At 48.7% G+C, this 15,054-nt stretch overlaps 7 protein-coding genes and 4 non-coding genes across 11 annotated transcripts; 6 read left to right on the forward strand and 5 right to left on the reverse strand.

Moving 5' to 3' along the window:
• Nucleotides 1-461: 461 nt before the first annotated feature.
• On the forward strand, nucleotides 462-1,265 carry YALI1_C26036g (uncharacterized protein; the record flags this gene model as incomplete). The annotated part of the gene is made up of 1 exon (XM_501991.3): nucleotides 462-1,265. One exon carries the CDS (start codon nucleotides 462-464, stop codon nucleotides 1,263-1,265), a length of 804 nt encoding a protein of 267 aa, XP_501991.1.
• A 649-nt stretch (nucleotides 1,266-1,914) lies between these two features.
• Nucleotides 1,915-3,714, forward strand: YALI1_C26051g (uncharacterized protein; the record flags this gene model as incomplete). The annotated part of the gene is made up of 1 exon (XM_501992.3): nucleotides 1,915-3,714. The coding sequence occupies one exon, from the start codon at nucleotides 1,915-1,917 to the stop codon at nucleotides 3,712-3,714; it is 1,800 nt and encodes a 599-aa protein (XP_501992.1).
• Nucleotides 3,715-4,927: 1,213 nt separating this feature from the next.
• YALI1_C26082r lies at nucleotides 4,928-5,046 on the reverse strand. Its single transcript, XR_002432105.3, has one exon. It is a non-coding gene; the product is annotated as a 5S ribosomal RNA (ribosomal RNA).
• A 707-nt stretch (nucleotides 5,047-5,753) lies between these two features.
• Nucleotides 5,754-5,834, reverse strand: YALI1_C26090r. Its single transcript has one exon. It is a non-coding gene; the product is annotated as a tRNA-Glu (tRNA).
• A 580-nt stretch (nucleotides 5,835-6,414) lies between these two features.
• Nucleotides 6,415-6,506, reverse strand: YALI1_C26096r. The gene has a single exon. It is a non-coding gene; the product is annotated as a tRNA-Ser (tRNA).
• A 71-nt stretch (nucleotides 6,507-6,577) lies between these two features.
• Nucleotides 6,578-6,665, reverse strand: YALI1_C26098r. The gene has a single exon. It is a non-coding gene; the product is annotated as a tRNA-Gly (tRNA).
• A 772-nt stretch (nucleotides 6,666-7,437) lies between these two features.
• Nucleotides 7,438-7,956, forward strand: YALI1_C26106g (uncharacterized protein; the record flags this gene model as incomplete). Its single annotated transcript, XM_501993.3, has 1 exon — nucleotides 7,438-7,956. One exon carries the CDS (start codon nucleotides 7,438-7,440, stop codon nucleotides 7,954-7,956), a length of 519 nt encoding a protein of 172 aa, XP_501993.3.
• A 1,063-nt stretch (nucleotides 7,957-9,019) lies between these two features.
• YALI1_C26138g (uncharacterized protein) lies at nucleotides 9,020-10,705 on the reverse strand (the record flags this gene model as incomplete). The annotated part of the gene is made up of 1 exon (XM_501994.3): nucleotides 9,020-10,705. One exon carries the CDS (start codon nucleotides 10,703-10,705, stop codon nucleotides 9,020-9,022), a length of 1,686 nt encoding a protein of 561 aa, XP_501994.1.
• A 792-nt stretch (nucleotides 10,706-11,497) lies between these two features.
• YALI1_C26146g (uncharacterized protein) lies at nucleotides 11,498-11,833 on the forward strand (the record flags this gene model as incomplete). The annotated part of the gene is made up of 1 exon (XM_501995.4): nucleotides 11,498-11,833. One exon carries the CDS (start codon nucleotides 11,498-11,500, stop codon nucleotides 11,831-11,833), a length of 336 nt encoding a protein of 111 aa, XP_501995.2.
• A 1,111-nt stretch (nucleotides 11,834-12,944) lies between these two features.
• Nucleotides 12,945-13,400, forward strand: YALI1_C26161g (uncharacterized protein; the record flags this gene model as incomplete). The annotated part of the gene is made up of 1 exon (XM_068282462.1): nucleotides 12,945-13,400. One exon carries the CDS (start codon nucleotides 12,945-12,947, stop codon nucleotides 13,398-13,400), a length of 456 nt encoding a protein of 151 aa, XP_068138563.1.
• A 186-nt stretch (nucleotides 13,401-13,586) lies between these two features.
• YALI1_C26167g (uncharacterized protein) lies at nucleotides 13,587-14,975 on the forward strand (the record flags this gene model as incomplete). The annotated part of the gene is made up of 1 exon (XM_501996.3): nucleotides 13,587-14,975. The coding sequence occupies one exon, from the start codon at nucleotides 13,587-13,589 to the stop codon at nucleotides 14,973-14,975; it is 1,389 nt and encodes a 462-aa protein (XP_501996.1).
• Between the last annotated feature and the right edge of the window lie 79 nt (nucleotides 14,976-15,054).

Here is a 15,054-nt window from a genome sequence, read left to right on the forward strand (position 1 = left end):
CCACTGACACAAACAAAATTAATATTATATCATACTTGTAGAACCCGTACGACACATTTCCCCAACTTGTTCAACTCGTTCAAGTCATCAAAAATGACACTATCACACTCAACCGTTTTTTCCCCTCATGTGCTAGACATCCCTCAACGGGACTGACGTGCTACAGTAGCTTACTGCAGCCAAAGGGTATCCGGGCCAACTTCATACCACTTGGACGGAGAGACAGCTCGTCAGACACGTGACCTCTCCCTCTCCCTCTTCTGTCACGTGACCCCACACTCCACCTCTCGGCCTCTCTGCTTGGAGTTTTATGCCTGCGCCTATCGTAATTATCTTATTTCTCACCATTACCCAACCTTGTCACATGACGGTGCATAAACCTCCAACATAGAAGTCTAAAAGTGACAGGTGGAATATTCGCCATTTTCCACAACCGAAACAACAACCACACAGATACAGCCATGTTGAGCACTTTACCGGGCATCCAGGGGTTTCTGTCGTGGGGAAAAACCTGTGTGGCTCGCATCCTTGCCACGGGGCCGGTGCCTCGGCATGTGGCCTTTGTCATGGATGGCAACCGACGATATGCGCGAGAACGACAGCTGGAAACTCGTGAGGGCCACTCCAAGGGCTTCGAGTCACTCGCCCAGATTCTCGAGCTGTGTTATGATGCGGGCGTGGAAGACGTGACTGTTTTTGCATTTTCGATCGAGAACTTCAAACGGACTCCTCGAGAGGTGGAATCGCTGATGGAGATTGCCAAGGAGCGGCTCACACAGATCTGCGAAAGTGGCGAGCTGGCAGAGCAGTACGGGATCCGAATCCGGGTGCTGGGCAACCGATCCTTGTTGAGAAAGGATGTTGCGGAGCTCTTTGACAAGGCACAGACCATGACCAAGGGACACACTCGAGCCACCCTCAACATCTGTTTCCCTTACACGTCGCGAGACGATATCGCCCATGGCATCCGCGGGGTCGTCAGAGACGCTGAGAAGGGAGAAATCGAGCCTGCAGACATCACCGAGCAGACTCTGGCATCTCACATGTACACGGGCAACTCTCCTCCTTTGGACATTCTCATTCGAACGTCCGGGGTGTGTCGATTCTCCGACTTTATGCTGTGGGAGAGTCATCAGGGCGCTCATATCGAGTTTGTGGACACGCTGTGGCCCGACTTTGGTGTGTGGAGAATGCTGGCGATTTTGTTGAAGTGGAGTTGGAGAAAAGCATACCTGGCTGACCAGGCCGAACAGGGAAATTACTAGAGCAGGAGACAAAGAAAAGCACATTAATTAATTGATTTGAGAATCAGCTGGGGTGTATGGGTTGGTAACGAAGGATACCCTGTCTTGGAATGTAAAGTATCGGGCTGTTTGGTCTGACCAACAAGTACAATACAGTACGACGACAGGAATAGGCAGAGACATATAAGTCTTTGATGGTATGATCATGACCTTTGCATTATATACTTGATCCAGCTGAGTATTTACTGAAACTTCTTCTCATCTTGTAGTGCTTTCACTTTTTCTTTAGTTTTTTTATCCGCTTCAACTGACAGGGAAGTTTTTACTTAATACTTGACTTTTACTTAATGCTAGACCTACAACCCAACTACAGTACTTGGTGAAATAATGGGGGCATCACAGGATGCTTCAAATGCCCATTAAACCTAGAGATGGCTCCATATAGAAGCCCCTGAGAGGTCAATTTCAATCACTCTGGTTCAGTTTATGGCAAACAACAGAAAAATACCACCCAAAATCTCCAAATATTGCCTACCTCGCTCCCTCATATCCATCTCGTATCTGAACCTTGTTGCCTCCCAACCTCCGAAAATAGGAATGGCATGCATATCATGTTCACCATCTGCCACGTATAAACGCCAGCACTGTGAGGTGGTAAACAAGCGTGAAAATGGAAGACAAATTCGAAGCTGCAATCCAAAAGTGGACGGAGATTGATCTGCTGGGGCTGCAGAAACAGCTGGATAAGGAGGGCGAGACCATTGTGGAGGCACAGACGGACTCCGTGGCGAGCCGAAAAGAGTTGGCCTCCAAAACCAGAGATTTCAAGAAGCTGGAGGACAACGACAAGTTGGAGGGCATCAAGACACTGCTCAAGGCGTACCAGGGCGAGATTGATCGGCTGACTCAACGAGCTCGCAACTCGGAAACCGCCTTCCTCAACGTCTACAAGCTGCTAGCCGAAGCTCCGGACCCAAGACCGCTGCTGGAAGCCTCTAGTGACGCTGTGGGTGTAGCGTCAAGCCAGAGTCGGCTCATTGCTGAGAATGCCAAGCTCAGCGAACAGGTTGCCCGATATGCCGACTACGACACTCTCAAACAAAAGGTGCTGCGGCTGGAAATGTCCAATGCCGAGACTGTGGCGGCAAAGGTCAAGGCCAAACAACAGGAGATGGAGGCCGCCTTTGACGAGGAGCGACGGACGTGGAAGTCTCGAGAAACCGAGCTCACAGAGCAGGTCAACGAGTCCCGTGAAATGGGCAAGGAACTGAGACGTAAGGTCGAGACTTACGAAGAGAAGCTCGGTGAGGAAGTGGAGGTTCCTAAGACCTCCGCCACCACTGCCATTTCGTCTGCAGAGATGGAGATTGTCACTTCTGACCTGGAGAAGGCCCAGAGGCGACTTTTGGACCTTGAGGCTCGAAACCTCGATCTCAGAAAGCAGATTGAGGACAAGCCCGATGCTGTGGTTGACTCGTCGCTTGAGGAGGAAAACAAGGGTCTGCTTGCCCGTCTGGAGGCTGCCAAGCAGCAGCTTCAGTCGGCTTCAGCCTCTGCCCAGGAGGAGGCTGAGCAATTGAGGAAGACGGTCCAGAGAAGAGAAGACGAGACTGCGGCTCTCAAGGCCCGTCTGGCGGCTCAGACTGACTACGACGAGCTGAAGCGGGAATTGGAGGTGTTCCGGTCGGTGGAGTTTTCGCAGGAGTCCGAAGACCGAGAGTCCCTGGAGCACATGCTGCTTCAGAAGAACAAAAAACAGCAGTCTGATCTGACAGTACTTCGAAACAAAACAAAGGAGTATGAGGAGACGATCGCCAAGCTCACCAAGTCACTACAGGATGCCAAGACTTCTTACGATAAGGCATCTACGTTGAATGCTCGTCTTGAGTCCGACTTGACTACAACTTCTCTTGGATCAGTTGCTGGATCCATCGCACCCTCCCGTCGAACCACCAGAGGAGGCCCCAGTGGACGTCTTTCGCCCACTTCGTCGATCATTGGAGGTTATGATCGATCTGTGCAGTCCGGAGGAGGAGGCTCGGATCTGCTTCCCATCATCACCCAGCAGCGAGACCGTTTCAAGGAGCGAATCGCGCAGCTGGAAGACGAGCTGAGAAAGAACTTTGCCCTCGTGTCCGAGCTTCGTCAAGAGGCTGCAGTACTCAAGTCAGACAACCTCGAGCTCTACGAGAAGACTCGATACATGGCATCTCATGCTGCCAGTGGCACAAAGGCGCCCACCACCACAAATACCGCATCCAAGTACAGAGATGCCTACGAAGAAGGTCTGACGCCATTCCAACAGTTCAGAGGCAGAGAGACAGATAGAATGTATTCGAGACTGACTCCGATTGAGCGGGTCACGCTGGCGTTGGCCAAGGGCATTTTGAGAAACAGAATCACCCGAAACTGCTTCTCAGCGTATGTTTTGGCGTTGCATATTGTTACCGTGATGCTTGTGGCAGCATAGATGGGGAGGTAGAAAAGTGAGATAACCGGTAAACAGGAAGCGGTAACCCTGGAGTGCCACTGGGTGGTGGCTGTATGTATTGATTGTATACTTGACTGACATGGAGTGTAAGTAGTGTGCGGAGGAGGTGTATATATTAAGGAGGCTACAATGGAAAGCTTGCTGCCGGTTGATATGGTCTGTAGCTACTTGCAGCGTAGTGCACACTGTGTTGGCGTTGTATGGTCTTCTTGAAGAGAGGTGTCACTGTATTATCGCCATAAGCCATACCAGTTCTGAGTACAAGTACAATGAGTACAGGTCTGAGAATAATGTCCAAGTAGGGCTATATTGTCCAAATTTGCTTTCCAAATTTGCCGCCCAGACAATCAGATTGTCTCTCTCCATCGTCTAGCAGAGTTGAGCCAGTATCCAGCAGAATGATTCTAGATTTGAGATACATAATTACTCAATCCAGAGGAACAATACATATATATCTAGAGATAAGCACATGGTCGTACACCCTTTTTTGAGTGTTCCGTGTATCCCTTCGGTACATTATTGCTAGTGTATGTACTGTATGCACAGGAGAGCAAGTAGGAGAGCCCGTGAGCAGAGTTCAGAGCCGTGAGCCGAGCCGAGCCGAGCCGTGAACAAAGGGGAACTCATACCAAACCAAGTGTCAACATTAGCTTACTTGAGAAGTTGGTGATAATGATGACCAAGAATGCTTATGATTCTCATTGCACGCAGTCTTTTGATTCACACCATGTCATTTGAGTTCAGATAATGCACCGCTTGCAACCTTATCGCAACACCATCTAGTGGACTTATTTGAGTGTCTCTTCTTCCAACGAGATTAGTGATTGTTTTGAGTCTTCTTGTCGTCTTTATCTCTTCTCTATCAATCTTTACCAGTCTCAACAAACAAGAGTATGACGACAAATGATACTTTTCTCCAATAACTAAGTTTTTACAGATTGTTATCCGATATCTAAAACATACCGTAGCTGTTCCTATGCCCATGATCTCTTCGTCAGAACCCAAGACAGTCATCAAGTCAATTGAATGTTCGGATACTTCAGTTTACATCAAATTTAGACAGCTAACTTTAGATGTTGGTCGATGAACGGTGTATATTAGAGAGATCTTAGCAATTACTGTGATCCTGATGCTAACTGTACTTGAATAAAAGAACTCCACCATAAGGTTGACCATTCTGAGAAGCAAAAAGAATTGCAGCACCAAGGATTCTCGTATGGTCTCCCACTACAATACTAACTGGGCTCTCTGGTGCTTGACTATGGCTGATCGGACGGGAAGCCGTATTTTCACCAGGATATGGCCGCAACTGAAAATGTTAGGAAACGATCTTCTTTTGGTATTTCTTGTGTCTACGGCACGCGCACCATCGACCATCGTCGGAGCTCAGTTGCTGTCTCCTGCATCAACTGTCAGTCCTGCACCTCTCGATCACCGTCTGTCGGTATGACGTCCGGGCGTCGCGATGATGGCGACTACGGACATCCAGCAGCGTTGACGTTTGCCTGTCAACTCTCGAGAGTGGATCCCGCCAGTGCCCTTCGGGCAAGGATCCACTATTGTGGGGGTCTGTCGAGTCCCCCAGGGCTCGACCGTCACCTTACGGCCCCGTCGGTTGGTCCGGTGCCATTATTATAAATAGCTCTCATTTACCATGTATTGAATACAACAGTTATCTCTCCAGCAGTTTAATCAGTAGCTTCTTTACTCTATAAGAAGCCCGTTCAGTGAGTACTTACGACGAAGGGCCAGTGGGCCTGTGTTCTAACAGAAAATATTAGATGTTGAAGTCACTTGAAAGGTGGAGACGTGTCACGTGACCGCAATCTAGAATGAAGAAAAAAACCGTTATTTTGGGGTCATTTTGGGCTTTCCATACCAGAGATTCTTGTATGTACTGTGATTTAGTAACTTGTCTCTATCAGTGTTCCATCAGACTAGACAGACGGTGGGATACACATGCAAAAAGATATCTCTCTGTGATACTGGCAAAAAAGAAACTGACACCAGGTCACGTGCTCCGATACGGGGAATCGAACCCCGGTCTCCACGGTTCTCAACCTGAGAGCGTGATGTGATAGCCCCTACACTATATCGGACTGGTGAAGGTCGGGCTTCGTTGGGCGTAGTTCAGAAAGGAGAAGCGTGCGGGAGGCAGAGAAAAATTCGAGATATAAACAGTCATTTAATGATTTGAGATTATGGGTGAGTGTATGGATTATTTCGGTTGGTGGATAATCTGAAAACAGCGTCAGAGCATTGCAGATGACGTTCTGAGTTACTTAACCCCTTTTTGTTAAGTTTGTTAAGTTGTAGTTGGATACTTTAAGGAAGTTCAACGGATACAATGTGACCAGCATTGTTGTCGTACAGGCCTATGTGTCACGTGATTGTAGGATTCAATTGTTCTTATTTCATAGAAGTGTCTCGACAGCCTTTTTTTGGTTTTAATTTAATCAATATTTGTCAGTTCAACCGTTGTAATCGGTTCATACAGCTGAGTTCACATGTTGGAATAATGCTGAAAGTTTCGGCGGTGTTTTTTTTAACAGAGGCACGCAAAAATACGACACCGTCTGGGGTGCGATATAATAGAAGCACCAAAATCAGGGAAATTAAAAAAAATTAATAAAATAAAAATAAAAATAAAAAAACCTCTCGTTTTCAAAAAAGTAACACCGACAACTGCAGGATTCGAACCTGCGCGGGCAAAGCCCAACAGATAGTACGGTTATTCGAATCTGTCCCGTTAACCACTCCGGCAAGTTGCCTGGATGTTGGAATCGGCGCGACGAATACCACCAATATCTGTAAAAACGCTGCAAAACCCACCCAAAAAGAATGAGCGGTAGGGGAATTGAACCCCTGGCACCTGCTAGCAATCAAATTGTTAATGGAAGGCAGATATGTTACCACTACACCAACCGCCCGAATTTTCTTGACATTTTTAGCGTTGGAGACTTAAGACGCGTGCAAGATCAACAAACCGCAGCGCACATCGCAAAGATTTAGAAGTGTATGGTTTATTGAACGCCAATAACCCGGCTTACTAGGTATATAGCTGTAATGAATCATTAGAATAAAAAAAAATATCGGTAAAAAAAAATTCAGTGAAATTTTGCTTAAAAACCGTTTCAGAGATTTTTCAACTGTTTAATTTGGGGCTCTTGATATGTTTGACGTCTTTTATGGCTCAAAAAAACGATCTTCTTACCAAGTTCTCGTCCTATGAAAGGCAGAACACGCACTGGCATGTGACATTTTAGAGAGCAGTTCATCGCAGACTGGGTCCACAGAGGTGTCGCAGGATCTAATGGAAATCTATTTCATGTTCAATCAATGAGTCTTCCCTTCAATCCTTCTTGCGCAAGTGATACTGTCGTTTCTCGATTGTTGCACTGTTGTTACTTGACCCACACCACCGTACTTGAGTGTTTAGTTAAGTATCAACAACCTGTGTGACCATCTGTTAGGTTACTAGGGGTTATACTTATTTTGCCATCACTGAATTTAAGTAATCAAATCACGTGACATGGACATCTCACGTGCCTGAAACCAACTGCAATCCACCGACACTCGTACCAGTACAAGTATTCGTACAAGTACATAGTATTCATAACCGTTCGGACAGATCTGAACTCTAAATATACGCGTGCATGAGTGAGATGAGACCAACAGAAATGAATCTCTGTATCACACAACATGTCAGTGCGGGATTCATTACTGGGGCTCAAGGAGTCGATGGAAACGCCGTTGGCACAGGATCCCCGAGAGCGCGAGGATCAGCTGCAGAAGGAATTGCGACAACTGCAAGAGCTGAACCTGGTGATTGAAAACACTCGTGAAGCAGTGCGAGCAGCCACGCTACATGTCGAGACCGTCCAGGCCAATGTCAACTCGTCGCACCTACTGGCAGATAAATGGAACACCATCATGGCGCAAACCAGCCACACATACTCGCTTCTCAACGACTCCACGTGGCATGGGCGTATGGCGGAACAGGAACAACACGAGCAACGAATGCGAGAACTGGAGCTCCAACATCAACGAGAAGAGGAGGACAGACTGCAACGAGAAGCCCAGATGGCGGAACAGGCCCAGATCCAGGCAAAACAGGAGGAAGAGAAACGGGAGAGACAGGAACGAATGAAGAGGAGGTTGTATAGAGGAGGATCAGTCAGAGGAGGAGGGATCCGAAGAGGGGGGGTCAGACGTGGCTAATGTTATCGGCCGCAAATATTTATTTATTAATGTCATTTTAATCAACAGTTTGTTGTTCCTTATACTGTGTATACTGATCTAGTTCTTGAACGGACGTGTATTCATCTTACAATGAGACGCTGTCATACAGCGGCGAGATTACGGATTACGAGTGATTGAGCGTCTACATTAATGAGTAATGTCATAACTAATGCCCATTTAACGTCATAAATCAGTTCAGTATTTTTGCTAACTCATCCCAGCTACTTCCGTCTACTTACACGACCTATGGTCGCTTGTAAGAGCTGCCTGAGAAGCCATCCAAAGGTCCACGGATAGTTTGTCTCTCCGTCAGATAAATTGAGAAGCTCAACTTGGACTCAGGGCGATCAATTTGTGAAGAAAAAGTACCCAAGTCGTCGTTTTCCATGTCACATCTTTGTTCTTCTGCCACATATCAATAGTCTGGCCTGAACCGACAACCCCATTATTCCATTATTGACTGCTTCAATCAACTGCCAGGCCACTCAAGATATCTAAGCAGAGAAACAGAAGTTCGCGGTACCAAAGAACGTGAATGCTGACTCCTCCACTAGAAGAATTCAAGGTGGACTATCTTGAGGCAGACTGCAGCGAGCTAGACTGGGCTCTCCTCCGTGTTCGATACTGTCCCAAGAAGGTCATATTCCCGGATTGGTTAGAGAGTACACTGCCACAGTCTCTCCTTGCCTGCACCAAAGAGTATTCGTTAGCAAAATCTGGAACATTTTTCATCTTATCGCCAGTTTATCTGATCCACAGCTTCCCTCAGGTGATTCAAACGCAAAGGGCAAGTTCAAGATAGTAACTCGTTGTTTATTACTCAGAAGTATGCACTATTTGCTTCATAGCACTGAGGAATTTCAATGCCCTATATTGAGCGCTCTCTCGTAGAACGAATTCTGCATCATCCAGTGTAGGTACTGTACTACCGAATCACCTTTCTCTACTACAAGTACTGCATCCAGCATCTCTGAAGTCCAAAGCCCAGAGCCACTTGCTTGAGCTATATATTTTCCTACTACATATGTATATTCCTGTCTCCTTACTTTCGGAAAAGTCCGCCCAAAAATCCACTCTTCTTAGTCTTCTGCTCCTCGCCGCCCTTGGCAGTCTCCACGGCCTGCACCTCGGCCGGGTAATCGACGTAGTTGTAGGCAATGTCGAAGAAGACGGGCTTGACCAACACGGGTTTCAGCCGCTGGTCAAACTCCACAATGTTGTGAGCCGTGTCCGAGGCAGTTGCCATGGGATACGAGTCCATGTTATCTGAAACGGGGTGGTTAAGGGGCTTCTCCGTCAGTCTCTGGGCAATTGTTTCCAGCGCCTGCAGTCGTGCGGTGTTTGCAACGAGCTGGGCGTTCTTTGGAACCTGGATTCCAGTGACAGCAGCATGATCAGCGTCACCGACAGTCTGTTGCAGCTGAAGAGCCTTGCTATTGAGAGCAAGGGCGTTCTTGTAGTCTCCAACCAGGTCGTAAGACGCACCGATGGCAGCAAGCTTCTGGGCTCTGTAAGCAGCCTTGGTGGCTGTAAGAGCAGAAACGAGGGAGGAGTCGTTGGAGACACCGGCCAGATTGAGAATTTCATCGACAGACTGCACAATGTTGCCTAGCAGACGCACCGAGTCCTTGAGCTGCAACAGTCGGGTGTGGGTGGAGATTTTCAGCGCACTGGGAAGCTTCTCCTTGTTGGTTTTGGCGTGGTCCTTTCGGTCGACCGTCTTAAGCTGTGACACCTCGCTCAGAAGCAGCAGGTCTCGCTCGATTCGCTGCTGCAGCATGTGGAAGTTGATGAAGGTCAGCACAATGTGGGCGTTTTGGGTGGTGTCGTCGTGGGCAGCGATTCCGGCCAGCTCAAATCGCTCCAGCTCCTCCTTGACAAGATCGTTGGCAGACTGCCACAGCGACAGCAGAGTATCGTAGTCAGAGATGGTCTTCTCCTCGGCCTTGGTCTGGGTCAGGGCGTTGCTGACGGTTCGGGCCACGTCGGGGTCGGTAATTTTAGCCTGGTGGCCTCTCCACTCAATCTCGTCCAGTCCGTGGGCCTCGTCCACCTCCAGAGCGTGGGGATTGATCTTCTCGACCAACTTTCCAAAGTCGGATCCGGCATCAACGTAGCCCTTGGAGGCGTTTTCGAGATCGAGCTTTCGGTCAGGAGAAACCTTGAGCAGGGCGACACCGAGAGCAGGGTCGATCTGGGTGGAAATGACGTCGGCCAGCAGCTCGGCCTCCTCAGCGTCCTTGGCCAGAGTGATGAGAGCAGACAGACCCACTCGAGCCGCAGAGTAGGGCTGCACCAGCTTCTGCCACTGTTTTTTGTGTGCGTACAGAGCGCCCTCCAGCAGCAGACGATACGTGGCGATCTGCAGACGCACCTCGTCGCTCTGTGTGTCGGAGACAGACTGCTCCAGGGCCATGGCATACTGCACGGCCTTAGTCAGCTTGGATGCCACCCGTTTCCGCTTGCCGGCTGATCCGTTGGTCTCGAGAATAGATGCCGTCTCCTGAGACACGGCCCAGGCCCGCTCGGCTTGCAGCAGCAGCAGTTGTGCGAATCGAGCGTCCTGAACTACATCTTCGGTGGACACTTGCTTGGGCGAGTACTCCTTTGTGTTTTTGGTCTGGACGCCGAGCCGACGCTTGAGGGTCGCCAGACGCTTAGTGACGACTCCCCGGTACTCGATTCCCGCGGTTCGGTGCGAAAGAACAGTCAAAAGCGGGTTCTCCATTCTGCTGTTTGTGATGGGGGTATAATGCTGGCTGTGGTGATGTGGTAATTGAAAAACCTAGAATCGCCAGGTCATGTGACAAGCTGGGACTATGGTACGAAAGTTTATGTGGAGACAAGGGGACTGGAGGATGGGAGATAGGGGCGGTTGTAGAGAAGATATAGAGACAAGCCTTTAAGAGGAATCAGTTCGCTGGACCTAATTTGGTCAGCGCACAAAAATTCAGCTTTAATGACATGTTACTATGTGTTGTTGAAGTGTCTTGAATGTTCCTCTGTTGTATTTACTCTTCGTTTGTTAAGCGAAAACCTTTTTTTTTAGCTGATAATCGTAATGTAGGCTGGTAACGAAGACTTTGACATTATGGCATATCTTTTTGGGCGATTTGGAAAGCAAAATGATGAAAGAAACGATTTATGTTGGTGAATTCTTTGTGGTATTTCGGATCTGAGTTAGTTATCGGGTTATAGCGCATTATCTTGATATACGAGTATGTGGTATGTATGATAGTAGCATAAAAGTTCAAGGTCGTTCTGAGCGTTCTGGATATCTATTCCGTAGCCGTAAAAGATAACCATAGAAACTCTAGTTCTCTTGCCGTCTTATCAATTCTATTATCTGTACATTTCCTTCCTCTAAAACTGGCGTAATGTGATATCATTTACATGACTTCTCTCAGCTCTGTTTTGCGCCCTTCCATTATGCCCATAACCATGTTTACTGAAGATCCAGAATCCCTTCTTCTCCATACCATAAACAGGCTAGATACAAAACACAGATATATCGCTCGAAATGGCTCACAAGTTTTCTATCAACAAGCACGATCCCTTCAACAAGATGATGTCAAGCTTCTCCAGTAAACATGACGGCCCAATCGACCTCCAAGGCTGTGTCACCTACCTCAAAATCCAGCTAAACAGGCTGGGAGCCCTGGCACAATACTACGACGTGGTTCACTTGCAGTACGACCAAATGCCCGAGCCTGCCCGAACTGAGCTGGGCTCTATTGCCCGGAAGATTATGATCCTTGGCCAGCATCTGGTGAACGTGCTGGGTCCTGATCATCCTCTGACCGAAGAGCTCTGTAACATGATTCACATGGTTGGACCGAGAGTTATGTGTCTGTGAAACGCTCCTGTATCAATTTGTGCGACCAACTGAACTACAAGGAATGCTCTCATTACATGCAAACCGCAAACCTGAGCCAAGTACACGGCTGTGAAGTACAAGTATATAGACGACAATACCATGCGTAAACGGATGGCAACCATGAACTCGGAAGTCTTATAGTGCAGAATTATTACATAACCTATTGATCTACAGCTTTACTGATGTATATCTACAGTACAGACCATCTGTTCGACGATTTACAACTTTCGAAGCACGATGGACGCATGTTGTGCAGTGTTGCTAGTTGTGCTGAGAGACTGCACTATGAGACAAACTGACAAAAACCGAGATACCTGACCATATTTGATTGTAAAAACTAACACAACTTGCCAAATACAACAATAATACACTTGGAAGCCCGACTGAGCGTCCCTTCAAAGGCCGACCCCCCACCCAACTCTTTCAAACTTTGATTCACTTTGAGTTACACGATCTCTTTTGTTTTGGTCTGTGAATGACGATATACGCGAAGTTGAAAAGGGAAAATGGATACGTAGATAGCCTTTTCTTGTGCTTTCGACATGATTTTTTCAAAGAGATGTGTTTTTCGAGTACTCCCCATCGAGATATATGCTTGCCAATCTGCGGAGAAATCCAACGGCAACTCAAAACGACGACAAAGAAAACGGTTGAAACAAGCAAGCAACTGTAGCTTGGTGCACATGTGGGTGAACAAACTGGCTGTGAAACTGAACCCCAGCTTGTTTGCTACTTGCAGCCGATTCATATGATCACGTGACTACTATTTCCTGCCCACACGTCAATATCTCAAGATGGCATGCGCCGGTGAGTGGCCGAGAATATGCATGGTTAGATGGGGTGCGTTGTATCGATGAGAGGGATTCCATCTCCGGCTCGGAAGTATATTTGAGTCATGATTGACTCTGCAACTTGTCTCGGTTCGAATCCTGTGGAAGACGCTCGAGTACTCACACTGTTCTGTACGTTCTGTACAGAATGTTCGTTAACATAGCAACGAAGAGGTGTTTCAAGGGCATAACCCAATCAAACCAAATACAAGCATCTATATCACCGCTCGTCTAGTCAGTACTCGTGCCAATGGCTCTCTATGACATCTCTCCGACCCCAGAACTCAGTTTATTGCCGGATACGCCCTGCGACTTTCGGCTATTATTGGTCTTTGCTTCTCTTGGATCACCTGCATGGAAATATCTCCGCCTACATTAATATTTTTCTGCATCCGAGTTTCACGCGGAGGGTGTGTAGCAGGGGAGGGGGTAAAAGGAGTCTTCTCAGTCGACTTTTAAACACGTGTTTTTGTTCCAGTCTGGTCATAGGACGTATAAATCTCGCATCACGTGCTCAGACCGTCGATACCACGTCTAGACCACTCCCCAGGTATGCACTTCACGAGGCTTACCAATCAACCCCCACTAACCTCTTCTTGCATAACTCTATCTATTGGCTGGAACATACATGTCCTGTGGGTGTTGATTTCAGATGTCGAAAAAAGAAGGCACAATCTACACGATGGAAAGACAAAAACAGCCTTGTTTTACTCTAAATTCTCCCCTCTTCAGAATAAGCTCTCTATCTGTCCCGTGACCCACTTGCTCTCTACTATTCTTCGCCACCGTCCAGTATCTCGTTTACACGTGCCGTGATTTACACCTCCCAAAATTGGCTTCCCCAGAGAAAACGGTGCACCTACAACTGTCTACCTCCACCCACACAAGACTACACACACGCAATGACCCTCCGACTTGCGTTTCGAAGCGTGGGCCGTGCAATGGCCACCAGGACCGCGTACCCCTCGCTGGCCCGATCCCTGGCCACCCACGCGCCCTCCACAGAGACCTTCACCGCTTCTGCGCCTGAGGGATCTCTGGTGGCCAAGGCCGTCGAGGCTGTCCAGAACGCTCCTGCCGGCGATGAGCGACCCATCTACCTGGACATGCAGGCCACTACCCCCACGGACCCCCGTGTGCTGGACGTGATGCTCAACTACTATACGGACATGTATGGCAACCCCCATTCGCGAACACACTCGTACGGATGGGAGACCGACACCGCTGTCGAAAAGGCGCGAGAGGAGATTGCCGCCCTAATCGGAGCCGACCCCAAGGAGATCATCTTCACCTCCGGCGCCACCGAGTCCAACAACATGGTCATCAAGGGTATTGCCCGGTTCTACAAGGGCCGAAAGCGACACATCATCACCACCCAGACCGAGCACAAGTGCATTCTGGACTCGTGCCGATACCTGCAGGATGAGGGCTTCGAGGTCACTTACCTGCCCGTTCTGTCCTCCGGTCTCATTGACATGAAGCAGCTGGAGGCCGCCATTCGACCCGACACTGCTCTGGTGTCCATCATGGCCGTCAACAACGAGATTGGTGTGATCCAGCCCATTGCTGAGATTGGCGCTCTGTGTCGATCCAAGAAGGTCTTCTTCCACACCGATGCTGCCCAGGCCGTCGGAAAGATCCCCATCGACGTCAACGCCGACAAGATTGATGTTATGAGCATAAGTGGACACAAGCTTTACGGCCCCATGGGTATCGGTGCCTGCTACGTGCGACGACGACCCCGAGTGCGTCTCGAGCCCATCATTACCGGTGGAGGTCAGGAGCGAGGTCTTCGATCTGGAACTCTGGCTGCCCCCCTCGTTGCTGGCTTTGGAGAGGCTGCCCGTCTGTGTCGACAGGAGATGCCCTACGACACCGCCCACATTAAGAAGCTGTCTGACAAGCTCAAGAACGGTCTCCTGGCCATGGAGCACACTTCTCTGAACGGAGACGCTGAGCACCACTACCCCGGTTGTGTCAACATCTCTTTTGCTTACGTTGAGGGAGAGTCTCTGCTGATGGCTCTCAAGGACATTGCTCTTTCTTCTGGATCCGCCTGCACCTCTGCCTCTCTCGAGCCCTCTTACGTGCTCCGGGCTCTTGGTGCCGATGACGCTCTTGCCCACTCCTCCATTCGATTTGGTATTGGTCGATTCACCACTGAGGCCGAGGTCGACTACGTGCTTAAGGCCGTGCAGGAGCGAGTCAACTTCCTGCGAGAGCTGTCTCCTCTGTGGGAGATGGTCCAGGAGGGTATTGATTTGGATTCTATTGAGTGGTCTCAGCATTAAGCGAACATGGCAGCCAGCAAAAACATTGCGCAACCATGATAAGCGGTATGAACTGTTCTAGACAAGTGTACGAATCAGG

The sequence above is a fragment of the Yarrowia lipolytica genome, chromosome 1C (genome assembly GCF_001761485.1).
Source record: "Yarrowia lipolytica chromosome 1C, complete sequence".
Taxonomy (NCBI): domain Eukaryota; kingdom Fungi; phylum Ascomycota; class Dipodascomycetes; order Dipodascales; genus Yarrowia; species Yarrowia lipolytica.